General features: G+C 40.6%; 3 protein-coding genes and 1 long non-coding RNA gene across 11 annotated transcripts; 3 read left to right on the plus strand and 1 right to left on the minus strand.

Moving 5' to 3' along the window:
• Nucleotides 1-218: 218 nt before the first annotated feature.
• Nucleotides 219-10,441, minus strand: LOC134871326 (uncharacterized). 8 transcript variants are annotated; one of them, XM_063894050.1, is made up of 7 exons: nucleotides 6,700-10,435; nucleotides 5,724-5,771; nucleotides 5,482-5,581; nucleotides 1,565-2,234; nucleotides 1,367-1,436; nucleotides 696-889; nucleotides 219-562 (listed from the first exon to the last, which is right to left on the minus strand). In XM_063894050.1, exons 2-6 carry the CDS (start codon nucleotides 5,746-5,748, stop codon nucleotides 705-707), a joined length of 1,050 nt encoding a protein of 349 aa, XP_063750120.1. In that variant the 5' UTR covers nucleotides 5,749-5,771; nucleotides 6,700-10,435; the 3' UTR covers nucleotides 219-562; nucleotides 696-704. The 8 variants fall into 8 exon arrangements, 4 of the variants coding, with proteins under 4 accessions (XP_063750120.1, XP_063750121.1, XP_063750122.1 ...); XM_063894051.1 differs by having other exon boundaries at nucleotides 6,678-10,435; XM_063894052.1 differs by lacking the exon at nucleotides 5,724-5,771 and having other exon boundaries at nucleotides 6,700-10,437.
• Nucleotides 5,897-11,479, plus strand: LOC134871327 (uncharacterized). Its single transcript, XR_010166675.1, has 3 exons — nucleotides 5,897-6,803; nucleotides 8,813-8,908; nucleotides 9,085-11,479. It is a non-coding gene; the product is annotated as an uncharacterized LOC134871327 (long non-coding RNA).
• Nucleotides 11,480-17,979: 6,500 nt separating this feature from the next.
• On the plus strand, nucleotides 17,980-19,861 carry LOC134870327 (parvalbumin, thymic-like). The gene is made up of 4 exons (XM_063892460.1): nucleotides 17,980-18,222; nucleotides 18,375-18,507; nucleotides 18,681-18,790; nucleotides 19,668-19,861. Exons 1-4 carry the CDS (start codon nucleotides 18,162-18,164, stop codon nucleotides 19,694-19,696), a joined length of 333 nt encoding a protein of 110 aa, XP_063748530.1. The 5' UTR covers nucleotides 17,980-18,161; the 3' UTR covers nucleotides 19,697-19,861.
• Nucleotides 19,862-23,346: 3,485 nt separating this feature from the next.
• Nucleotides 23,347-26,124, plus strand: LOC134871368 (parvalbumin beta 3-like). The gene is made up of 5 exons (XM_063894126.1): nucleotides 23,347-23,526; nucleotides 23,981-24,053; nucleotides 24,852-24,984; nucleotides 25,645-25,754; nucleotides 25,860-26,124. The coding sequence occupies exons 2-5, from the start codon at nucleotides 23,993-23,995 to the stop codon at nucleotides 25,883-25,885; spliced, it is 330 nt and encodes a 109-aa protein (XP_063750196.1). The 5' UTR covers nucleotides 23,347-23,526; nucleotides 23,981-23,992; the 3' UTR covers nucleotides 25,886-26,124.
• Nucleotides 26,125-27,061: the final 937 nt, after the last annotated feature.

The following is a 27,061-nucleotide window of genomic DNA, read 5'->3' on the forward strand; positions in this document are numbered from 1 at the left end:
TTCTGGCTCCACTGGCCCTCAGGCTTACTCTGTTGATTCAGTCACAGCCGCTGATAAATTCTGAGTTGAATACACTTTAGTAATGAGACGAGCAAACAGGGCCTCCCCAAGCATGACAACAAACTGAACTATAAACAACACCAACTCCTTAATCTGGAGTTCTAACAGCAACTTAAATGAGATTTCCGACACAATTTTATTCAATTATGTTTATTGAAATTGACATTCGTGTTTCCATTCACAGATAAGGTCAAAAGACCTGGCATGGAAAGCAGCTTCCAAAGAGGTCCACAGCTGGAAAGGTACCAGCTCTTTTATGCAACTGGCTGTTTTTTTGTCACATAATTTCCAGCGATCTTGTCACACCAACAACTGTGAAAGCTGAATGCACCGTCACACAGTCCTGCGTGGCTCTGATGTCACGAACGGCAGGTGCTTTCAAGCAGAGAGAGGGAGAAAAAGCCATTAAAGTCCCTGACTCATCATAAAAGAGGAGGGAGAAGGTGAAGAGGACCAGATCAGCCCGATTAGTCAGTTTTTCCATTAGGCCAAGGTTGGCTGTCTGAAAGAAAAACAAGTGTGGATGTCACATTAGGCCACGGTGACAGTAAGCTGGCCTTTTGGCTGCATTTGACCACCACAGTGTCAAAAACAGCACCTTCAACTCAATGTGTTTGTATTTGTGTGTAAATAACCTTTTTATCTCATGGCTCAAGGTCTGCCTCCGTGACATGGGTGAGAAAAAGGCAGGTTTGTGAGAGAAAGAGACGCCGGGATAAAGCAGCGGTGCTCGGTGTCGGCAGGGGAAGGGTGTGTTGCTGAGAGTGTGTTACACACTGAAAATGGCAGTTCTTCTCCAACGCTGAGAAGTCGTCTTCCCACTCCAGGCCTGCAGGTAAAACACACAGTTAGTGACGATGAAGTGCCAATATCCTGCAGCATCGAACATTAAAGTTAGTGTCACGCTTTGATCTCGGTACACTGTCAGAGGCATTTCAGTTGGAAGTATTTAGTGATATAATCAAACAAAAGGACATTTTTTACTGAAAGATAAATGGCTAATATATTATATGTTTTTACATATGTGTAATCTCAAATGAAATGTTATTCAGTTTTTTTAATGCATTTCTGACCAGTAACTGTTAATGTTTAAATTATCCCTCCTAACATCTTGTCTCTATTTCACCCTGAAATCAATAACAAATATTGGAGGAAGATCCTAATTTCAGGACAAAATACATTTTATACTAATTTACTCAATTTACACCTGAGTTAATGTACTTAAATGAGACTTTCCACAACTGCAAAGGTGTAAAGTATGTGAAATATTAGGGATAAAATACATGTCATCATTTAAAAATAGTACCTGTGTCATCTAATGTGACATCAGGCAGAGATGGGCAGGCCTCAGGGTGCAGCTCCATGGTGGGACTCTCCTAAGAGTGGAAAGTCAGTATAGATTAAACAGGAAACAGATGAAGCCTAGGTTTAAATTATAAAAGCATATTTACCATGCATATCCCACTGAAAAAGAAAGTCAGAAACCCAAACAAGAAACCAGTACCTGATCAAACAGGTAGACAATGACTTCATCATCAAAAGAAACACTCTTCCTTATTCCTCCATCCGCGTTTACAACAGAAAGTTCTCCTGGTGCACCGTAGATTTGACAAGACTTCAGAAGACTTTTAAGGTTGTTAAAATGGTCTCTGATAACCAGTTCATATTTATTCCTGTTAGAGTTGTTTGTGTTGGGAGCATGGGCGGTGACTAACATGTTGTTGTCACTAAAATGCCAGTCAGTATCCCCTTTAGATGTCCGACAATCCTCAGAGGTTATGTCCCCTAAACACTGAAGTGGTATGTCCTCATCACAGAAAATAATAAACCTATTAAGCTGATTCATCGTGACGCTGTCCTGCTGGGTCACCATGTTTGAATCCTTTTTGATCAAGCTGAAAATGTCCTGCATGTTTAGAATAAGTCTAGTCCATGGGGTTTCCTTTGGGTAATCTGGGACAAAAGAAACCAAGGAAGAGAGGGTTGAATTCCGATGTCGAGGAGGGGTAGAGATAGGTTTTGGCGGCGCTACCCGACTCGATCTGCAGTCACTGTTCCTCCATAACTCAGAGGATGCAGTTCCTCTCTGATCGAGGATGCAGGTGATGGACTGCAGCTCTTCATCAGCCTGGACCATCTGACCTGAGGATATGAACAGCTGGAGCTCTTCATTCCTGCAAGGTAATGCATATTCAAATTAGTATTTTATGCATTGGTTCTGTTGATTATGTAATTATGAACAAATCAAAACGTGCAAAGACTCACTACAAAGCCCAAGAAGAAGGGGCACAAGCACGTCCTGAAGAGATGGACAAAGCTCCTCCCTTTCTACTCTCCTTCATAGGACCTTATTTCAGATAAAAGTTAAAAACGGTAATCAATGGGAAAAAACCCCGAAAATAATCCTATCTGAATCGTGCAATGAATTACACGCATAATGTTAATTCATTTATCAGACAATTGTCGAAGAGTAAGTCGCAGTTTGTTGTAACGCTATTGAGTTTTAAATTTGACTTACAGTACATCTCTGGTCACGCACAAGCTAGCTAGGTACCATGTCTTTTTTTATCAGCGACTTCTGATGTCTTTATCTTCCTGGGAAGTGTAAGAATAAGCAAGATCCGTTGCTTGTGAGAGAACTGTACTTCCCGTTACAAAAAGACACTGAAAGTTATTAGGCCAATTTATGCACGTTGTGGTTGAATGCTCTTTCTAATTATGTAGTTTCACAGCCTCATAATTCAATACTTTTACAAATATGTTTGGCTCCCTAACTTGCAAAATGATCTTAAATTGAAAAACATCGTATGTGTATCTCAAGACACAATTCAAGTAGAATCACAAAGTCTGTTTCTCTTTAACTACCATTGTTTCTGTTCAAAATGAGGTCCCTTTTTGCAGTAATTTTGTCTTTGCTTGTGGTTGTTCTCAGTGTCTTTGTGGCAGGTTTTTCCCCTTTTAGTTGTTGTCGTTCTGTTTGTGTGTCTTTGCAGTTGTTTTGCATTTCTTTGTCATCATTTTCAGTTTCCCTGTGGTCATTTTGAGTCCCCACCTGTTTGATACTTTGAGTGACAAGTCTTCTCCCTAAATTCAGAAAGAGCATATACAGTGGGGCAAAAAAGTATTTAGTCAGCCACCAATTGTGCAAGTTCTCCCTTTTAAAAAGATGAGAGAGGCCTGTAATTTTCATCATAGGTATACCTCAACTATGAGAGACAACATGAGAAAAAAAAATCCAGGAAATCACATTGTAGGATTTTTAATGAATTTATTTTCAAATTATTGTGGAAAATAAGTATTTGGTCAATAACAAAAGTTCATCTCAATACTTTGTTACATACCCTTTGTTGGCAATGACAGAGGTCAAACGTTTTCTGTAAGTCTTCACAAGGTTTTCACACACTGTTGCTGGTATTTTGGCCCATTCCTCCATGCAGATCTCCTCTAAAGCAGTGATGTTTTGGGGCTGTCGCTGGGCAACACGGACTTTCAACTCCCTCCAAAGATTTTCTATGGGGTTGAGATCTGGAGACTGGCTAGGCCACTCCAGGACCTTGAAATGCTTCTTACGAAGCCACTCCTTCGTTGCCCTGGCAGTGTGTTTGGGATCACTGTCATGCTGAAAGACCCAGCCACGCTTCATCTTCAGTGCCCTTGCTGATGGAAGGAGGTTTTCACTCAAAATCTCACGATACATGGCCCCATTCATTCTTTCCTTTACACGGATCAGTCGTCCTGGTCCCTTTGCAGAAAAACAGCCCCAAAGCATGATGTTTCCACCCCCATGCTTCACAGTAGGTATGGTGTTCTTTGGATGCAACTCTGCATTCGTTCTCCTCCAAACACGACGAGTTGAGTTTTTACCAAAAAGTTCTATTTTGGTTTCATCTGACCATATGACATTCTCCCAATTCTCTTCTGGATCATCCAAATGCCCTCTAGCAAACTTCAGACGGGCCTGGACATGTACTGGCTTAAGCAGGGGGACACGTCTGGAACTGCAGGATTTAATTCCCTGGCGGCGTAGTGTGTTACTGATGGTAGCCTCTGTTACTTTGGTCCCAGCTCTCTGCAGGTCATTCACTAGGTCCCCCCGTGTGGTTCTGGGATTTTTGCTCACCGTTCTTGTGATCATTTTGACCCCACGGGGTGAGATCTTGCGTGGAGCCCCAGATGGAGGGAGATTAGCAGTGGTCTTGTATGTCTTCCATTTTCTAATAATTGCTCCCACAGTTGGTTTCTTCACACCAAGCTGCTTACCTATTGCAGATTCAGTTTTCCCAGCCTGGTGCAGGTCTACAATTTTGTCTCTGGTCTCCTTTGACAGCTCTTTGGTCTTGGCCATAGTGGAGTTTGGAGTATGACTGTTTGAGGTTGTGGACAGGTGTCTTTTATACTGATAACGAGTTCAAAAAGGTGCCATTAATACAGGTAACGAGTGGAGGACAGAGGAGCCTCTTAAAGAAGAAGTTACAGGTCTGTGAGAGCCAGAAATCTTGCTTGTTTGTAGGTGACCAAATACTTATTTTACCGAGGAATTTACCAATTAATTCATTAAAAATCCTACAATGTGATTTCCTGGATTTTTTTTCTCATTCTGTCTCTCATAGTTGAAGTGTACCTATGATGAAAATTACAGGCCTCTCTCATCTTTTTAAATGGGAGAACTTGCACAATTGGTGGCTGACTAAATACTTTTTTGCCCCACTGTAGCAAAAGAAGTATAATGTCATTAGTTAAATGTGTCATTGTTTTTAGTGACTGTTTAGGGCCTAGTCAAAGGGTTCTTGGTTTTTCGCTGGTGCCCACTGACTGGCTCTTTAATTAAAAATAATAAGTCAGCTTTTCTTAAAATAATCTCCTGTTGCCGACAATACTATTCCATTTCTGTCTTATCCATTGGAAATGTAAGAGGTCAGCTGCAGTGCACAGACAGCCCCTCAAGTGTCTGTTAAGAACAGGATGTACTAAAACTGATGAAACAGCGCGCACACAAACACATGCATTATTTGGCCACTCACTCCGGAGCCTGAATAAATATCGGGGCCCATCCATCCGCGGAGACAAAGACGCAATAGGAAACTTTTACCGCTCTGCAGTAACTAAGCAACCGCTGGATGAGTGACTCAGGAAAGGAAGAGGGGAGCTGACTCACAGCAGCGGTGACGTAAAGGATGTGAAAGGACACACACTACTGTAGGTCACACACACACACACACACACACATGCATGCATGCAATAGGCCGTGAAGCCTGTAATCTGCCCAGTTTCAGGTAAATTAACACCCGACTGTGTAACAGGTGGAGGGGCTCAGGGTAAAAACAGATTATAATCAGCCGGTACACAAATAGACATCCATTAGTCCACCGAAAAAAAGACGGAAACATCCAAGTTAATGTGATAAAAACATCTAAATTATACCTTTTCTTGATGTCTTTGTCACTGCATCTCTTTTTAGAAAGCCAATTAAAACCGTCCAGTGAAATCACCAGCATAGCTCCATCCCTGAAGTATTTTAACTCTGCAAAAAGAAAGGGAGGAACATATGTTTTAAACAGATATGCATTGCTTTCAAAATGTGCTGCATCATGACGCTGCAAAATGTGTTGCAACACCCCCTGCATCCTCACCACGCATGACACCAGCATATTTCTTTTTCCTACCTTGCATTGTGCGAGCCCCGCTCATTTACTCTTACTGCACGGCGGACGCTGAGGCATTGAGGGGAACCATATGGACGGAGAGAGGGGATGGAGGTTATGCACAGAAAAAGAGAGGAGGAGGAGGGGGGGAATGAAATAAGGAGAGTAGATCAGAGGAGGTAGTGAGTGGAGGTGATGAAGAGAGAGGATGTGAGGACAGAGGAAGGACAAAGAGCTCAGATTTACAGCGAGCACCCTGGAGGCTGCTGGCCTGTCTGCAGCAGCACAGTGCAGGAAGGGGATCAATATCTTACCGGGCTAATGCAACACAACAGCAGAGTGGATGTCACAGTGACAATTCTTAACAGTTTTACCATGCCTACATTCATTCAAACACAAGAGCAGTGACAGTGGCAATGCACAACAAACATATCTTTTGGTTTCCATGTAGTGGACTCAAAATAATTGAAGAATTCCTCTTGTTTTGTTGTTGCCATTAATACGTTTTTTATTTGTCATTTTAGGAGCTTTATTTCTAGTCCTTTTCCCATTACCTTCACAACTTGATAATTATACCTCTCTTCAACACCATTGCACCAGATAATCCATGACAGTATAAAGCTCTTCATTCTCCAGAATTCTCTAGAAACCAGCTTTTAAATGACTATATGATGAGTTCATACTGAGCTGTCATCACAACAAAAGATAATATGGAGATCGGTCACCCAGTTCCTCAAGTGGACTGAGTAATAGATAAATACCCTATACTTTTTATGTATTTACTCGTTGGATAAATGGTGGTTCAAATGTAAGTGATACCACTGTGAACACTAGAGTGTGGTGTTACAGTGGTTTTTGTTGTGTTTGACATTATTAGATGTCAATTAGACCATAAAGATGTAAATATATTATTCTTGATAAAGCGATTTGGAACATTTATTTATACACTAAACTGATCAGATTAAAATTGCGTACTGTTTTTGGTGCATGGTCTTACCAGGTGCAGCAGTGAACATTAGCTCCCTCTAGAGGCTGACAGCAGAACAGCAGGCAGCACGGAGGCAGAGGAGAGAACTGCAGCAGCTCTTCATTTATTCTCAGGTGATCAAAAACAAACATGAAATTACACTTTTGAAATGTGGTGTCTATACATACATTGCCATAAAGTATGAAACAATAACTCTGTGTACACATTTGACTATTACTGTTCTTCCATTGATGCAGCTACTTCAACTTGTAACATCGGTGGACAAAGTATGCATTACTTTTACTTAAGTACAAGTAGTAATACCGAAGTTATAAAGTACAAAACTATTCATCAAAATGTTCTTACCATGCAAAAATCAAATGTCCCATACATCCCTGCCTGCAGGAGGAGCTCATCCCTTACAGAGTGTTAGCTTACAGAGTTGACATCAGGTCAAACACGCTTATTGCACAACATGTTTTTTCAGAATATATATTATTAAACTCTTATTATTGATGCGATCAATGTGTCCATCACTTTTATGTGGCAGCTGGTAAGGCAGCTGGGAGTTTACTAAATATACAGCTGGGTAACAGAGGGTCAATGCAGTTTCATTATAACCCGTTGGAATTGTGCAATGAGTTTGTTCATCTCAAAGAGAACTGTTAAGGGAAAGAAAGTCATAGTTGATCATAACATTTAGTGGTTTGTGCACATTATATTACAATAGGAGGATGAAACCCTGTTTATTTGTCACACATACATGCACACACAGTGAAATTCGATCACTGCATTTAACCCTTCCTAGTACTAGGAGCAGTGGGCAGCTATCGTTCAGCGCCCAGGGAGCAAAGGGCTTGTTCAAGAGCACCCAGGAGGTAAACTGAGGCCTCTACAAGAAGCAGTCCAGACTCCATATTTTAGGGCTGTTCGGGGCCTTGAACCGGCGAGCCTAAAGCTCCCAGTCCAAGTCCCTAATGACTGAGCCACTGCCAGACAATATGTTACCACTTTAAATCTCTGTAACATAAAATGATACATTTATTTAGTTTTATTAATCTGCGTCTTCAAAGTATAACCAACATTATGAAACGAATGAAGTGAAGATAAATGACCATTATTTGCCTCTTAGCTTTAGAGTACAAAGTAGTAGTAAAGTAAAGTACCTTACACTTCTACTTATGGACAGTACTTGAGTAAATGTACTTAATTGCTGTCCAGCACTGATTTTTACTAATTCAAATAGAATAGATTCTTACAACTTCTATACTACAATTACTCTTAATGTGCTCCAGTACTTAAGCTGCTGCTGTAATTTGCACTGTAACATTCATCCCTTTCATCATGTAACTTCCAAACAGCCACATTTATTAATAAGTTCCCGCTGGTACAGTCCTCCCCCTGGCAACAAAATCACTGATGCTGGAGTTCTGCTTCACACACCCAGACAGCATCAGGATGCTGTTCCCAGGAGGCAACAGATAACCCCCATTCAGTCCACCTCTGGTGTCCAAAAGAGCTATCAATAACAGAAACAGTGTCAGAAACGGAGGATTCTGAAACAAAAGAGATGGACGGATGGTGTCTTCACTCTTCCTGTCATTTTGTTTTTTTTTTGCTAAACCTCCCCCCCTCCCTTCAGTTCAATGTGAACTTGTCCCCGGCAACCTGCGCCCATATCAGGTTAGCCGGAGCCCTGTTCACAGTACTGTGTTTCTGTACAGTCAACTCTTTTTTCCCTGGACTTAGCAGTACATGCGAGGACGCCATACAGTCGCTGCAGCAGAAAGCCTTCTCCATGGCACAAAATGGGAGCTTATTCTGGCACAATCTATTTTCACGTCTGAGGAATGAGTGATGTGTGCTGCCTGGTTCTCTCAATATCTGATATCTCGACAGCTTCTGCATCCAAGTGTCAGAGGATAGAGTGATGCGTGTTCGGTTTCAGGCTGTCTGACTGAATCAGGCCTTATAGTTATATTTTATGATTACACTTAGCGTCTTTGATCCAAAACAATTTACTATAAGTGCAATTAAACATCAGGACACAAATTACAGAACGTCAATCAGAACACCATTAATTATCTTCTGCTTTAAGTAAGGGTGAATATCATTTCTCCACTGATCTCCTGTTCTCCTTTAGTCAGAAGTGTGCCTGCCAAGTCTCCGGAGAAATGTCTCAATGCTGCTGCATACCATGGATGCATGCAGGGAAACTGACCCTCCAGGGCTCTAACAGGTGAACTAAAATAAGGAATGTGTCTGCTGTGCTAAAGAGGGTGAGAACAAGCCCAAGCGCTCCAGCTTGAATTTTTTCAATTAGTAACTTTGCTATGTCTTAAAAGTGCTCCGATTGAGTTGTAACGGGCACAGTGTGCGCCAGGAGAACTGAACAACTATCCTTTTACACTGCAGGCGCAGAAACATCAGATCCAGCCGGCAGATGCGAGTGACACCGAGCAATCCGTGAGAGGAGGGTAATTGGAGATCTCTGGGCTTATTCTGAGCATGCAGGGAAACACACCGATCGAGTCCTGAAGAAGGAACACGAGTGGAGCTGCTGAGTCTCTGTGCAACACCAATGGTGATAGGGGCTCTGCAAAGCGCTGTGGGTAATATGGGGAAACATCCAGTCAGGACGCCGGTGGTGCTGTTTGCAGCCTTTATTTGGACACAGCAGGGTCTCGGGGGGCTGCAGAGGAGAGAGGGGCAGAGGGAGGGAAACGTGACACTAAAATAACAACTACAGAGTGGTAAACATGTCACTGTTGTGTACATATTTGAGCAAGGTGTAGCTTCAACGGTGATAAAATTGTAATGCACTCTTCAGTCTGCATGTTACGTAAGCTGTACTGTTTTTGAGTCAGACATGACAGGTGACACCAGACGAGACATGGAAGACAAGGCAATACAAAAGAAGGGGCACAGAGGAAAGCCTGAGGAGGAATTAAAGAAGAGGAAGTAAAGATACAGGGTAATGATGGTGGTCATTATAGGATAGTTAGACCTCACTCTGGAGTTATTTGCATTACACTCAGTTTTTATACACATGAGCACATGCACTAACAGGACCACATGCAATGTAGGGGAGAGGTGGCAGAGCGAAAGGGCTGCCATTCATGAACTACCAGTCCACCAGTTGTATTTTGGTCCGGTCAGGAGGAGCCTAGTCCATACAGACTGAGCTACAGTACTGCCGCCCAAAACATTACATTTTTAAAGAGGTTTTAGGAGTAGCTTGTTAAATGTTTTAAGATTTTTTACAAGGACATAAGGTTATCTAGGGAACTGTTTTCAAGGCTTTACATTTAATGTAATTAAAGGCTTAGTATTTTACTTTTTTAAATAAATACAAACGTAATCGCACACCCGAAAATATAAATTAAGTAACAAAAACAACAGAAGTTATACATGCAGAAATACTGTACACACACCTAAAGGGGCAGCGTGTATCACAAAGGGTAGAATATGTTTGTTTTTTTGCCATATTAATTTCAATTACAACCAATAATCACTTTACAAATCAATGCACCTAACACACACACACCCTGAGGGATGGACACATCCTCTGGTTGTGAATAGAGGGACTAATTTGTTGAGCAACCGTGAACTCCCTTTGAAAGGAGAGGGGACTTTTCGCATAGGCGGAAGATTACATCTCCTTAGAAGTGTTTGCTGACAAAGACCCTTTAATATGATGACACGAACATGTAATCCATCTCGGATCACTGGTGGGATATTTATGAGCCTCTGTTGACAGCAGTACACCTGCTCTTCCTTAGGCCAGACCTGGGAACTCTGCCCGTCTGAACTAGCACCGCTGCTGCCAAAAGCACCGCCAGATTGGGGGATGTGTGAGTCTGTAAAGAAAGGGGGAGAGTGTGTGTTTGTAGCACACAGACAGAGACAGGAGGAGAGACTAATGTGTGTATGTAAGGGGGAGTTTGGATAGGTGGAAGTAAGTCTATCTTTAATTATTTCCAAGTGCTACTGTATAAGAGCGGGATTAGGGAAAGTCATTTGTTACTCCATCATTCACCATATACAATCCCTTCCACACTGAGGGAGAAATGGATATTGTGCAAAGCATAGTTGGCAGAACAAGAGCCTGCTGAAAGACAAAAGTGTACATGTTGGCATTCAATGGTGCGCTCTGTTGCATTAATGGGAGAAAGAAATGAGTTTTTTTCAGAGGTTTAAAAGGCATTCAGCAAAGGTATTTGTATTTGGAATCAGAGAGAATATCCGTTTTTATAATTATGCAGCCATTCATTAACAAATTGATCAAATTGTACAGTGAAAACTTCAATCGAGACACAATGTGTGTGATTTTCTTAAAAGAACAATGTTTAAACGTATTCCAATCCTCCCAATACTCACTTACGACCCACTAGAGGCGTGCGTCTGTAACTGCATGACCCCTTCACCTATTTCTCTCTTGGGAACTTTTCTGGCCGTCAACCTCTAAACCATCGCGACCAGGTGCCAGATTATAAGCGTGCATCGGATAGTAAGCTTTGACAACGGTGCAAGAAACACATATAAAGCGAGGCGATGTCACATTAAACGCTAAGCACACAAAGATGGTTCCAAAACAGACGTGAGTGAATATCGGGTTTGGCTTTCGCTCGCTGGAGAGCTCCACCCCCCCGCTGAGCCGAGAGGACGAGCCAACTCTAAATGTGTGTTTACAAAATCTACTCCGTGTCCCCTTAAAGCTCTCATCAGCATTGGTTTTCTTTCAGCTGTGGCATTGTGTAAGAAACACAAGGAATACACATGAATGCACATTTCATATACTTAGATAAACAGTATCAATGCATAGTTTATATTCAATATGTGTTGAACTGTGTTTGAGAAACTTTATAACTCTCAGAATTTCAATTTCAATTTGTTTGTTGTTTTGGAGTGTCTGAATGTATACAATAGATCATGAAAATCGAGACAAAACTCACTAATAAATCAACAACTAATAGAAGAAATTGTGTTTTTTCTACAGCATGTCGTTGCAGTGGTCTACCACTAGACGGCAGTAGTGTGCTAGAGTCAGCCTCAGTGTTGGTAATAGGGTTGAGGATTTGTCAAGCACACACTCACACAACCACACACACACACACACACACACAAACACACACACACACACACACACACAAAATAAATGTAAACTTGGTTAGAATAAATAAAGGAAGAGCAAGACCTTCATTTAAAATAAATATGTCCTCTAACCAAATTTAAAAACTAGAGACCAGAGCAAGAAAAAGAAAACTAAAATGTAAAAACTATTATATAATTCTGCTGCTAAAGCCAGTGGGGAAAGGCCTGTGCCTGTCTGTCACTTCATGCGGATTGAGCAACGACTGCAACTGCGTATGAATGTACACACTTACCTCATCCCACCCTGTAACCAATCCACTGCTGAGGGAGCAGCTTAGCAGGCAAAAGGATATTTCAGCCCCTAACATAAAGTTAACACACGTTTGACACACACACACGAGTGTAGAGGAATTGAGTAGAAATATCAGGAGTGCTGACGTTTCAAAAAAGAGCGCAGGGAAGGTGTTGAAAAGCGGGGCTCTGACCTCTGACCCGAGACAAATAGTAGGCCGGGACAGCTGTGGGACCCTTCGACTAACGTGTTAATGGCGGAGCTGAGTTCAAGCGCTCGTTGACAGAGCTCTCATTTACACACACACACACACACACACACACACACACACACACACACACACACACACACACACACACACACACACACACACACACACACACACACACACACACACACACACATACACACATACAGCTCTGATCAGATAAGAGCAGATCTGTTTCAGCGGCTAATCTTAAATGTGATGAGGTTTACAGAGGCTGTGGAATAAACATAAATATCTTTATTTGGGGATCAGGCGACGCCCCGGGGTATATCGCACTACAGCACACTATAGGGAAAACGAAACAGGACACTTTTTATGCCTTCATGTTAAACCCTTGATTTAATGGAGACTTAAAGTAAGAAGACCTAAGCGGTTACTTTTCCGAACATCCATCTGTACATTAATCTAGAGGGTTCTAGACAGAAGCACTTAGTATTTTAACTTAAACTAGTAATACTATAGTGCTCTGTTACACGTGGTTTCAAGTTTTTACTTAAGTAAAAGGCAAAATATGATTAGCATCTAAATGAACATTAGAAATGATTGTTGCAGCCGGTATAATCTGAGCTTTCTATACGACACATACTGTCGTGTAGCTTATACATTTCCTTGAGGGATCAATAAAGTGGTATCCTAACCTTTAATAGTACATAATAAATGAGTTGTTTATTATAGATTTGATATTTTGTCTTAAATTGAATCCTTAAAGTTACTAAAGCAGTCACATGTATGTAGTAGAGTTAAATATTTGCCTCTGAATTAAGGTCAAATAGAAATATAAATTAGCCAGAGATGGAAATACTCAAGTGAAATACTTCAAAAGTGTGCTTAAGAACAGTACTTAGTAAATGTCCACCACCGAATGCAGGCAATGCCTTGCCCCATGACATCTTTGCAGCAACCCCCCCCCCTCCGCCCCCCTCCCCACACACCCTCTTCTCCTTAAACACACCCGAGGGAGTCCCTAACTCCCCCCTTACCAAACCCACCACCGCAGCACATATCCTATCACTTGGGTCCTAAGCTGGCTGGTATTCATCAGGCCCTGATCCAGTTGCACATGCACCACATTTAAGTCAAAAATGTAACGAGTCAGGATTGCCCCTTAGTTACAGTTCAAACAGATCAGAAATACAGCGACGGCCACACAGAGGATACAGATGGCTGTGCATTTAACAGGAATTTCATATTTGCTGTTAATCTACCCCTGCTGAGGAGGGGTATTTTCTATCTAGGGTCTGAACCTCAGAGCATTGCTGCCTGCCACTGGGCTGCAACATAAAGCAGGTTTTATTTGGGAGTGCATATGTTCCCGGCTCAGTAACCTATGTATGACACATTAAGGAGATCTTTCCAAAGGTTTTATGTCCTCAGCAGTATTTTTCCCCTTGAGTCAAATGTTCAGTGTGTGTTTCCCTGAGTCAATTTGTTGAAATAACCAAGCCTAAGGCCTTCTGATGTTACTCCTTTAACCCTATGCCCTCAAATATACAGGCAAGGCTGTTTTCCTGACTTTAGTATACATGTCTCTGAAGTTGCTGAAAAGATTTTCTCTATTTACATTTTTATTTGATACGTCTTTATTTTCTGGAATCTGTGACGATAGCCAAACTCTTACATTGTTTGTATGTCTTTGTAGGAACCAGTTGCTATACAACCAGGGGGCCGTAGTGGTCCTGTCCTGGGAATGGGGCAAAAACATAACTGCAGATAGAACAGAAAATCTTGTTATGCTTTGATTTTTCGATTGCTTTGTACTTAGCTAGGAGGTTAGGTTTGTGTTCGTACAATGCTGGTTTATCAGACTATTTCTATGACCAGATCAGTTTCTAGACAACTAGGGTGTTTCTGGTCCTGGCCTACGAATTATTATATCCTGCAGTTAAAGCAGCAAATCGTTTTTACACTTTGATTTATTTACTCTGTATCTTTATCTTTGTACACTAAGTTAGCTAACTCAGCCAGGGATGCTAGCTAGGTTGCTATGTGCGTTTAACTAGAACAGACATAAGACTGGATTAGATCGTCTAATTGTTGACTCCTGTCTAATGAAGTGTATTTCCCAACATGTAAAACTTTGCTTTGATGAGACGTTGTAATTAGGTGCTATTGCTGTGTAGTTAGAGGGTTAGTCAAAAAACTCAAATAACATTAAACATGATTTGGAAGGGGACTGGTTAGTATTTCTTTTAGCTTATATTTAAATAGTAATATGGTATTATATAACTGTCAAAAATAAACAAGTCATCAAAACGTAACCATGATGTTTAGCGCAGGAACATAAATTCATATTTACACATAATGTCTCGTAGTAGTTTGTATGAGTGGGGAAACCTCTGATTCTGACTCAGTGTGTGCTTTTCATGGCAGTGCTGTGGACAGTTTTGTCCTTTTCTTTTTAAAGAACTGAAAATGCAACACCATGCACACGTCAGATACATGCAGAGGCCCACATAATCACACATGCACTGACTTACAGTCCAACATATGCATGTACAGACAAAGTTTCCCACACTGAGTGATTCATGTCAGAAAAGAGTGGAAAGGAGAGCACTGGCATATTGATTGCCACGGACTCAGAAACCCAGACGTATTGAAAGATTGGCGCCACAACAAATGAGTAAGATAAATCTGTTTGCCAGAGTGCAGGGTGGAGCTTAGAAGTGAGTGTTGGAGGTCTTGGCTGAATTTGAGAGTGTTACTGGCATGCCCACACCACAGCTGGTCCGATAGAAATAGAAGAGGCAGTAACTGAGCCCGGGAGAAAGGAGGAGCAGCAACTTTCCTCAGGGGTGCATGTATGGAGCAACGGGTCTCTCTGTCTGTCTCTGTGTCTGTCACTTCAGACATTAGAGAGGGACTGGGATTCAGTTCAGCATGCAGCGGGACATTTAGTCTAACCTGACGATATTATCATTCAACAGAATTAAGATGGCTCTCAGGATAAATGGTTTCTGGTGAAAGCCTGACACACGCTGCTCGAAACATGTTTCATATTTATTCTTTCCACACAGAGAAGGTTAAAGGACTCAAGGAAGGGATTAGTTGTCTTATGAATAGCTCACAATAATTCAATAATTGGTGTTAAGACCTTTTCCACAATCCAAAGGCGTATAGATGTTACAACAACAACAACAACAACAACAACAACCACATTATCAAGTAACCAAAAGATCAATTTAACGAAAAGGTTCACCGAGAAATATCCAAGAAAACAAATTTAGATCAATTGTTTCTGCAACATTTCTTATCAGAAAAGCAAGAAAGATGTTCAAAATCATTGCAAAAAATATACCTGAAAGCTCAACATTTAGCTTGAAACTGTGATGGAAAAATGAGGACTGTCAAAAAGGCAAAGATCCAGGCTGTTTTTTAAAAGTAAAATGCATTCTGTTCACAAAATGTCATCTTTTAAGGTTTTACCTAAAGCATAAATAAAGCAAAGTAACTGGAAACTTGTTAAAATCGATAAACGGATGACTGATGGTAGAGAGGGATAATCAAATCAATCACACCTAACAAACCCCACAGACGCCAGTATGTGTGAATGCATTCATAAGCTTTGTATCTTGACATGCAGACTTGCACAAATCAGCAGTTTTTTTCATTTGTGTGAAATGCAACTTACCATCAGGTCCTTAAATACTTACATCTGCTGGTTTCCATGTGTGTTGAACATTGACCCATTGTTTACTATTTTCCAACATACATGGAAAGAATAAACTGGACAGTTAAAGTTCAGGCGTGCAAAAGTACAAAATAAAGGTCCAACTACCTGCATGATTTCTTTATATTAGATGTCATGTAATGTTAGTTTCTCTCAAATAAAGTCCAGTAGCGCAGCGGGACGCTTTGCTCACATGTGCAATATTTATCTCAGACCCCAAAAGGTTTTACATAAAAACAAAAGCTTTGTTCCTTAAACTTCCCCGTTCACATTTTACTGTGACTGTGCCTGTCAAGAAAAACAACCAACCCAACAAACTCCCCCAAATGAGACCATCACCCCCATCCCTATGCATCTCCCTGTCTGTCTCTTCCTCTCTGTCCCATCCCCCTCTTCCCCCTCTCATCCACCGCTCCATCACACAGGAAGCCTGCTCTTCCTGAAAACAAGTATCGGAGCGTCGAAAGGGACAAGGCTGAGGGGGGGTCGGTGCGTGATGGGGGGAGCAGAGGATGTTTTTGTCGTTCCTTTTTCCTCTTCTGGTTTGCTGCAGGCCTCACCGTCGTCCATCCTGAGGAAGCCAGGCTCACGTCACTCTCGCCAGGCCTTGGGCCAACACGTGCTGCCTGTTTAGGCCAGAGTGACGCAGTAGCTTCTGCAGCCGCTCACACGCGGGAGCTATAAAGACGTGTGTGGATTGAAACTGTGGAAAAAAACGTCTCAAATCATAAAGGCTTTAACAAGCAGGAAAAGCGGACACAAAGTGCCTTTCTGTTACACAAAAGCAGTGCATGTGGTGGAGGGAGATATTTTTGCCCAGACAAAAGTTTAAAGCTTTGCCAGCTTACCACACTCCATTTCCTGCAAGCGTGGGAATTCCTTGGAAGGTGGTTTTCCAGACATTACCCTGGCTTTATAAATAGCTCAATAAAAATATGTATGCTTCTAGTAGATGCTATCTCCTGTTTACAGATTCAATGCAAAACCTAGTAATCATCAAGAATACAAATCATGGAATGAACATCACTGAATAAGAAATCCCACTCAGGGAATTCTTCTCCAATTTTGATCGTTTTTAAAATCATACAGGTCTCTAGCAGGGTGACACGTGACTTTAACCCTATACAGCCTAATCTCCCCCACTGAAAACAAAGGCTATGCACAAAGTTTTGTTTCAATTCCCAAAGTTCACCACTTATTTAAACCTGGTATGCTATACGGTTGTCTTCGGAGTCATGTCGAAAGACCAAATCTGCTGTTAAGGGATCAGATTGTTGAGAAGAAGTGACTAAAAATGTATTTGTTTTGTGTATGTAATTGAAAATATCCAACTTCGGTGCTCCAGGGTCACATAAAAAGAAATTCAACACGTAATGCAACACTGTCCCAGCTGGAAAATGGGAACTCCAATACAATTAACTCCACTGTGTGTGTGAGGCTGACTGTCATCACAACCCTTGTCGCGTGTTTAGCATCTTTTAAAATAAACACCCACTCATTTGAACGCTTCATATGCTAAATGTAGCATCATGTGGTAACAAGGGGACTGGGAGTGGAGTCACAGCCTGAAAGTGACAGAGGCCGTAACAACAGGATGTTTACAGAAAGGCTGCCAGGGACGACCGCGAGCCAACCGGTTTATCAATTAATCCCACATTTCTTGTGTTGTTCTTTCCTGTAAGCAGACAGTCACATTCATGCCGTATCAGGACAATCGCACTATTCTGAAACAGGTCAAGCAGGAGCCAAAATCTAGGCACGCTCACACAGGAGTAAATATTTGTCGACATACAGTACAAGAATTTAAGCGATTATACTCATCATGGAAATACACACGGTTTTACACCTTTTTTTCCAAGGTTTTCTGCAAAAATAACCTCACTGACTGATATGTTTGTATATAAACATGACTGCGGTTGGTTCAGGTTGATTTAAATCCACTCTAACCTCTGACCTCTGGAGAAAGCGCTTTAGAAAACACACAAACACACACACACACTGTTGGCTGAAGTGGTCAGCTGCAGGGGACAGCAGACAGAAGGACACTGGTGGTTTTTGACACCAAGGGGGGGGAGAAGCCTTTTCGCTGTCACCCATAGTGTCTTTCTGCCCTTCTGCGGTCACATATTGCACCAGACCTCAACACACACCACAACAGATTCTCTATCAGCATGGCTGTCACCGACTTCCTCGCAGCCTCGGACATCGCTTTGGCCATCAACGCTTGTAAAGGTGAGGATAGTGGATCGTGATTGTGTGAATAATAAGTGAGTCTTGCTATTTGTCACAGGATGTAAGGCCTTTGTTTACTGCATTATACTTTAGTTTCAGTTCATCATCTTGTTAACTATTTGGATCTAATCAATCTGTGATTTCTCTTTCAGCAAAGGACTCATTTAGCCCGAAGATGTTCTTCAAAACAGTGGGTTTATCCAAGAAAAATCCAACAGAGATCAAGAGAATCTTCACGATTTTGGACCAGGACAAAAGCGGTTTCATAGAACAGGATGAGTTACAGTTGAGTTTCACACACAGCAAATAAAACTCTGTTCCATTATAATTCACATGTGGGTAGTTTCCTGCAAATGCATGAAATGTAATGTGGTTAGACGCTGTGTTCCCTTTTATTTTTCCTGTGTATTTGGTGACTTTTTTTCTCAATGTGGTGCTTTCCCTTGGTCTTCCTGCAGACTGTTCCTGCAGAACTTCTCCAAAGGAGCGAGGCCCCTGACTGCAGCGGAGACCAGAGGCTTCCTGCTGCAGGGAGACTCGGATGGAGACGGGAAGATCGGCTTGGAAGGTAGGAAGGTCTAACTGCAGATGAGGATCGGGGCTCTGCTTTCTATTTGTTTTATTAAGTATCGACGTTGCACGGTGAACGCACTTCTTTAATGCTGAAAGGAGACCGTGACCAGGGTCAGATTGTGTGAGGAATACAGCACGTTTGTCTTACTCACTGAAGAGTCACACTTAAGAGCAATCTGGAGGGATCAGACCACTTTTATGTTCATTCTATAAGAGCATATGAAGCCAATCATGTGCAAGAACTTACTCTACATCTAACCTGTCCTTCATTCTTCTTTTCTATAAATCCTTACATTTTACTCAGTGATATTTACTCTACAAAAACATCTGTGAAGCAACCCGCAACTAGGCTGTGAACAATAACAGAAAGCAATTACTGAAGAGAAAATAGGACGGACACTTCATTGAAGAAACACGAATAATCCGGGGATTTGTTTATTTTTAAAAAGCAAACACAGGAAATGAAGATGCATTGAAAATGACTGAAAACGAATCAAACACAGCTTTGTCGGTCTTTGCATCCTGCAGAAAATGCATCATCCTATTTAATGCACAAAATGCAGATAAAAGGCAATAAGTGAATAAAAAAATGAACAATAAAATCTAAGAAATAAAGAAAATATTGCCAAATACAATTTAATAAACACAATGCATAAACAAATCATGGAAAACCAAATAATTACAGATTTAAAAATGCGGTTTTACGCCAAATTATTGCGGCTGTTTCACTTTTTTGCTAAAGTAAGTGTAATTACAACTTCCACCACTCTAGCTTTACATTTTTGTAGTGTGTTTTGTAGAGATATTAGATACTGAATGTGAAAAAATATAATAAAAAGATGTCTAAAAGTCTGTCTTTCTTCTTTTCCCAGAGTTTTCTGCGCTGGTCAAGTCCTCATAACTCGTACGGGACCCCCTATGATTTGTGTTATGGTGATAATCTCAGGGCTCTCTCTCTGTTTTTAATAATGTTGGTTTTCTTAAGTGAACAACAAGGAGTCATCCAGGGACCGTGTGTGTTGTAGCTGTAACGGAAAGTAATGTAATAAAGAAAAATTAACTTAAATATACCGTTGCCTTTCTGCTATGTGTCTTTCCCTGCCAGAAATGTGCGCAAATAAATATACTCTTCTCTGTGAAGTGTTTCAGAGGGTGTTTTTGCTGCTCGTACGCAGCGAGATGATCCTCTCGTGTGTTGTGTTGTTGTCGTGTTGTGATGTTATATTGAGCTCTGCAAGGTCACGTCTGTCCAGGCAGGCTTTGGTTTCTCCAATTAACGGCACGAGCAGCTTTCCCTCTGTGCAAATGAGCTGTTTGTCCATCCGGTCACGTCAATTTGACACCATGGATGGGGTCATTTGGTGCGAATTATGTGTAAATATTTCACCTATTGTCTTTGAAATGCTTCTTTTAGATACACTGACAACTGAGGGATTGTTTTTCATCATAAATCCAATTCAATTTGGACTTCATGACTCTTAAAACAATAACAAATGTATTAGCTTAAGGCACAATCTGTCAATATTATGTACTTCATTCATCATTTTTTCATCAGTTAATTATTATTTACTTCAGTTGCAATACAACAATATACAATACTGCATCACAATGTTAAGCCCTGCTTTTAAAATAAGTAAAATGACAAAGTATTAGCAACAAAACAATCTTAAAAGTGAAGATTGAACTACTACGAAGTCTGTAAAGCTCATGTGAGTGTTATATTACTGATGCATTAACATATAAGCTAAAGTATCTTTAAGGATAAAGGAAGTCGTAGTTGTTTTGACCACTATAGGGCTGAAACAGACGCTTATTTCTAGCTATTTGAATAATGGAAACGCTCATACAAAATACAACTACCTCAAAACTGCACGTACAGTAAGAACAGATGAAGGATCACAACAGCATTTGTGCTTTCTTTGAGGATACTTTGCCTTTCCAGGAAAGCTGTTCAGTAATAATACACTTTATTTATATAGTACTAATAAAAAAAAAGAAGTTTACAAGCTGCATACAGAACTGGAAATACACACAGCAGTTAAACAGTCTAAATAAGTTCAATGCAGCCTAGAATTAGAAACAGATAAATGGGTAAAACGTATGAGAAGAGTCTTACTATCTTGAGTAAATGGCATCAGGGACGGTTCGGCTCGATGGCACCGTGTGCTCCACCTCCACAGACCAGAAGTGTAATTTGGTGGGAGCTGCAGCTCGGGGTGGTCGAGGGGGGAGGGGGACGGGGGTGGACACACACAGCTGGCAAAGACGCTCTGCCATGGGAAGCGTCTGGCAGAGCTTCAGCCTGCAGTGACCCGGTTCTCAGTGCCAGCACTTTAGCTGGACTTCTGTCAATGAGGCACATTTAATTTGCTACTTTCTCTCAGGTGGCAGTGGAAGTAGGTCACTGCTATTTATGCTGCAGCAGGTGGAGCACCAGAGAAGCATGTTAACTCATTAATTAGTTGACAAAGAAGAGACAAATAAAAATGTACTGCAGATTGAAGCATTAAAGGGGATCTCAATGTGGTTGTGGATTTCTAAAAATGTCCTATTACAGCATTTTAACATACAGCCTGCAGGGAACAATGACATTAAGTATACTATATTGAGGCTGATAATACTTTATAGTTAAATAAGATGTGTTTTTCCTTTATCACATGTATACAGGTAGCATGGATTCACACTAGTTCCTTTTTATTGTGTGTTATTTTCATCCTAAATAATGTGTTTTTCTGCGGTCCCAGATGCTCGGTATAAGGGAGACTAAGATAAAGCTTTGTAGATGTTACACAATTTCCATTTTGTATGTGGGTTTGTATATTTCTTACAAATGTACATTTTAAATGTAAAGTTCTGAGTCTCCGTCTCGAATTACAGTCCTGCTTCATTGCCTTGCTTGATGGGTTTCATCCCCGCTGTGAGATATGTGTAATTTAAACCTGATATTGAAGAAGGGCAGGAATAGTTCCAGTATCCGTGGCAGAGTCGGTTGAGGTGAGAGACCTCACTTGACCACAGCAGACGTTAAAGGCCACACAGTTTTGAACTAAAAAATGGAAATGTATTTCAGTAAGAAGCAGCTGAGAAAGCTCACATCTGAAGCCGCTGGAGTGAGGGACTCCACGGGACTCAAAGAGATCAGTTCAACCAAACGTTTATAATACAGGTTTGATACAAAAAACAAAAATCTGCTTATGTTTTAATATCATCTCTGTAACTGCTCACATCTCAACACTGCCACCTCATGTTTAACAAACAAACAACAGCTTCCACCCGTCATGAGATCAAATATGGGCATGGAAAGACCCTCTGCACACTTTAATTTAAATTGTGAGGTGATTACGCAACCGCCCTGTGCCATTAACACTGACGCCACAAGATGATGAGGATGATGATGATGCCCACGATATCAGTTTTTAATGTTTCCCAAAATAGCCCCACAAATAGTTTCATCACCATAATGAGAAATGGACTGAATGGGTTAAGAGCTCCTAAAATAAATCTTGGCTGTCGCTGCTCAGCCGCTTGTAAGCAGATTATGATTATATGTGCAAATAAATTCAATGACCTGCTTCCAATCACACCCCCTCCCCTGTTCGGGTCTCCATTTACACCCTCTGGCAAAAACCGAGTTAACACCATTAAAAAATGCATTACACTGTGCAAGAAGTCTCCTTACTGTGACTAAATAGCTAAACTATGCGCGGTAACTTCCTGCAGCTTCATACATTACGTTGAGCCAAACGCGTCAGAGCAAAGAGAGTCATTGGATCTGCGTAAAAAACGTACAATGACAACAACAAACAAATAAAAACACATGTCGATTTTTGCACTAGGTCACCACATTACATTTCCCTGCGATAATGAATCACAACAACTAGATATTTCTGAGAGTGGCATGCCAGCAAAGCCATTGCAGACATTTTACGCATGCCAATTACGCACAGGCTCGTTTTCACCAAAACTGTCCAGTTCAGAGGCACGTGTTGGTAATTAATCATCATAGGTGATTATGAAAGGATGGTTTGTGGTTTTTGATTAACTACATAATCAGAAACAACTACATTTTGTTTCACAAATCCGTTTTATTTATCAAGGAACCACTGAGAAGCCTCTTTTAGCTGACATGGCAATGTAAACTGCCTTTTAAAGGGCCATACACACCATTTATTTTTGGAATGTAAAAGAGACATTGGAGTTGCAAAAAAAACCTTTACATAATCATGAGAAAAGTCTTTAAATACTTATAACAAAGTGAAAATAGTGTCATTTTTAAACATATCTGACAAGTAGCTGAATTAACTCACACTATACCAACCTGTTTTAACTGTCTGATCATTTTTAATAAATAGTTAACCTTATTTTTCACTCCATAGTGCCTTCTGCACAGTTAAACAGGTCAAAACTACACGACCACAGGGTTAGTTTCACCCAAATCAGCAGCGTATATTCTTAGCCCTATGCAATATCAAGCACTTTTGCATAGGCATACACTTAGCCTACCATTTAAGCATCTTCATTTATGTGCATATAAATAGATCAGCTCTGTCTACTGGACACATTTTTCGACCGACTGCTTTGACTGCTTTGCACACAGTGTCAATTACATAGCCTATGCATCATATTTCGGGCGCGTGAAGGTATATAAGCTCGCAGAAGAGGCTGAAGGGTTCACTGCAGTGATCTGATTCAACCGAGCAATCCACTCTAGCCTTAGAGATAAACCCCAAGGTGAGTTTCACAGAGGAGCTGCAAACCTTAAAAAGTCTACTGCCTGAAATCAAAGAGAGCTTCAGGGGCTTCAACTCCAAGCAATGGGATTTAAAAATCGAGGAAAGGGCCAGAATCAGAAGCTCAGAGTTTGGACTAACTGAGGAACCAAATGGGAAAAAAAATCTATTGCAGCCAAAGGATATTTTGCCTTGGAGGGCTTTGATTTTGAGAAAATTGGACTACCTTTTTCTGATCATTTGGTCTTTTTGAGGCTGCCAGAGAGGAATACTCACAGAGAGGAACAGAAAAAGAATTACTGCATGCCATAATAGAGGTTAACATGTAGCTTTTTAACTTTGACTGCTGTAATCTAAAAGTGAGGGGGGCTTTACATGCTAAGACTCAAACTGCTTAACCCTGTCTGATTCGCTGCAGCTGAACTGATGACTTGTCCTCTGCTCTCCTCCCTCAGTAAAAAACAAAAATGGCACTTGCAGGAACCCTGAAGGAGGCTGACATCACTGCAGCCCTTGCAGCTTGCAAAGGTAAACCCCGGCATGAAATGACACAGCATTGTTCAGGACACACTCATGCACAGAAAAATGCAACTCATCACATTTCAGATTTCACTTAAAACTGAATATCCTGCAGCAGAATTACATTTCCAGAATACAGCTTTACACATTTTCTGCATTTGACACATCTAAAAGAAAACATAACTTCACTTTAAAGAAATTTTTGAAGTAAATAAGTACAATTTCTAAAGAGAGTACTTACTTCTTCTACTTTACTACATTAACTGAACTTTTTGATAGCTTAAGTTACTCTCAGATCTCGATCATAGAAACAAAACCTTCTGAAAAGCTTAAGATTCTTAGCTGAAGTATTTAAAATGAGCTTTTACAGATGCAACATGCAATAATATACACAATCCAATCTAATATAATATATATAATCCAATTTTATACTTCAAATAATGTATATATTACTCTGAAATGGGCTTTTTGATGCTAATATTACCGTACTTTTCTTAAGTAAGATCCAAATGCAGGACATTTATTTGAAATATAGGGTTTTAAACACTTATATATAGTGGTATTACTACTTTCACTTGAGGAAATATCTTATTACTCTGAACTTTTCTGTATCTCTTAACACATAAAGCACTTATTTGAATATGTATCAGTAAAGAAACACACATTTTAAACACTGAATGACAGTCAGTGCAGAGGGTTAGGGATGAATAGAAAAGAAACACCAGACCTTGCAAGCGATACCAGGGCAAAACACACTTCAGTTTCTGCATTACTAACATTTCTGCTCTCATATATTCCTCCTCACAGCTGCTGAGTCTTTCAAGTACAAGGACTTCTTCGCCAAGGTCGGCCTGACCGCCAAGAGCGCCGATGACATCAAGAAGGCCTTCGGAGTCATTGACCAGGACAAGAGTGGCTTCATTGAGGAGGAGGAGCTGAAGTGAGCAACACCTCTTAGACCTTACCTTAAGAAACTCTATACTATCTCAGCTCGACTTTATGATTGACTAAGAGCAGATAACAGAACAGACAGAGCGAGCTGAAAATGTTGAGCTTAATTAAGAGCTTTTATTCATCAGAATCAGAATTGAAATCAGAAATAGAAATAAAACTAAATTAGTTTTTAGTTTTGAAACATTGAGTTTGTGACGAAATACAATAAGCGTATGCATTCAAATTAAAATAAATTAAATACAAATATTATTAGAATGTGAAGTAAAACTGTCAAATAGAAAAAAGATAGCATTTAAAAGATCACATTTAACGATAGATACAAAATTGAGTTTTGGCATAACAATAAGAGACAATTAAAGAAATACATAGAAAACAATAGATTAATTCAAATTAAATGAAACAAGATTATTAAACATTAGAATTGAAAGTAAAAATTGTCCAACAAAACATAGAATTAAACTAAAAGCATATCAGGTTATAAATGTATTATCCATGATATGATTGTATATCCTGAAAGAAATACAAGCGGGATATTTAAAGAGATTATCTGACACCTACAGACTCTCAAAACCAATCATGATCACACCCAATACTTTCTCTAAATGCATCATTTACTGTAATACTGAGTGTCTCTCCTCCTCTCCAGGCTGTTCCTGCAGAACTTCTCTGCTTCTGCCAGAGCCCTGACTGATGCTGAGACCAAGGCTTTCCTCAAGGCCGGTGACTCCGATGGTGATGGCATGATCGGCATGGATGGTGAGAAGAAATATAGGAATCCTATCTGGAATAAAAAACAAATGAAGTAGCTTTGAATATATGTAAAAATACCTTGAACCTCTTTCTTTCCTTGTCTTCCTGCAGAGTTCGCCGCCATGGTCAAGGGTTAAATGGAGAAACAGACCAACATCTTTCTTCCCTTCACTTAAGGAACAACTTGAGCCAAGACATAGTCCTCTCTTTTCCCTCTCACTCTCTCTCCCACTCACTACACCAGTTTTATACAATTGACCTCTCACCCCCCCGACCGAAAAAACAAGCTTCCTCTCTCTCTCTCTGTCCACGATGAATGTACCTTTCGAAGTGTATAGCTTGGTTGACTTGTGTCTTTCTCTCTCTCTCTCTCGCTTCTGTCCTCATTTTACTATGTGAGTTTTGCTTATTGTGAAATCAGCGATGATGCACTTTTATGGAAAACGGACAGACGATGAGATCATAATAAAGGTTCTTTTTCAATAAGTTTGACCCTGGTCTTCAATATGGTTGTCTATTAGAATATCAACAAATGGTTTGAAAGCAAAAGAATAACGGGAAAAGAAAACACATTTTACAAACTGCACCTCAGCAAGAGATCCTAAACTGTCTTCAAAGGAAATCTCAAAAGCATTTTTCATGAAAACGCCACAAAGCCAAACCACTTTGGCTACAAGCAACAGCAAATCTAAACCATCAGCTCAAATGCTAATCAAATGCAACAGCAGAAGAAAAAATGCAAGTCAGCAAAGATACTCTAAAGGGTCTCATACTGACCAATCACAACAGAGCTGGCCAGCTAACCAATCAGAGCAGACTGGGCTCTGGTTTCAGACAGAGGGTGAAAAGAGGTGCTGCAGCACAGGCAATATGAGAAACATAAGAGCTTTTTGAACATTAAAGCATGGAGACATGTCCCAGTAGAGACACAAACTACTGATATGAACCCGAAAATGAGCAGAATAGGACCCCTTTAAGTCTTTTGCTCTTTTTGCATATTCCCACTTCATGAAGGCCTCACAATTACACCTCTTTATGACATCAATTTCAGGGATTTATGATAAAAAACAGTGATTATTGTCTTGCAGCTCTTCAATGGTACGGATAAGGTAAGCTCTTTAAGGATATTTGGTTATAAGAAAAGCAAACAAATCATTTGGTGGTTCATAAAATCTCCAGAAGAAGCTCCAGACTTTACACAATTTCTGTGCTGTTCCCCTTTGACCATGCTAACGTTAGCTGACACAGTAGCCCCTGTTTACTACTCTAACACACGGTATGGTTGGTAGCAGCACATTGACTAAGAAGGGTGT

Source organism: Eleginops maclovinus, chromosome 10, assembly GCF_036324505.1.
Source record: "Eleginops maclovinus isolate JMC-PN-2008 ecotype Puerto Natales chromosome 10, JC_Emac_rtc_rv5, whole genome shotgun sequence".
Lineage (NCBI taxonomy): Eukaryota > Metazoa > Chordata > Actinopteri > Perciformes > Eleginopidae > Eleginops > Eleginops maclovinus.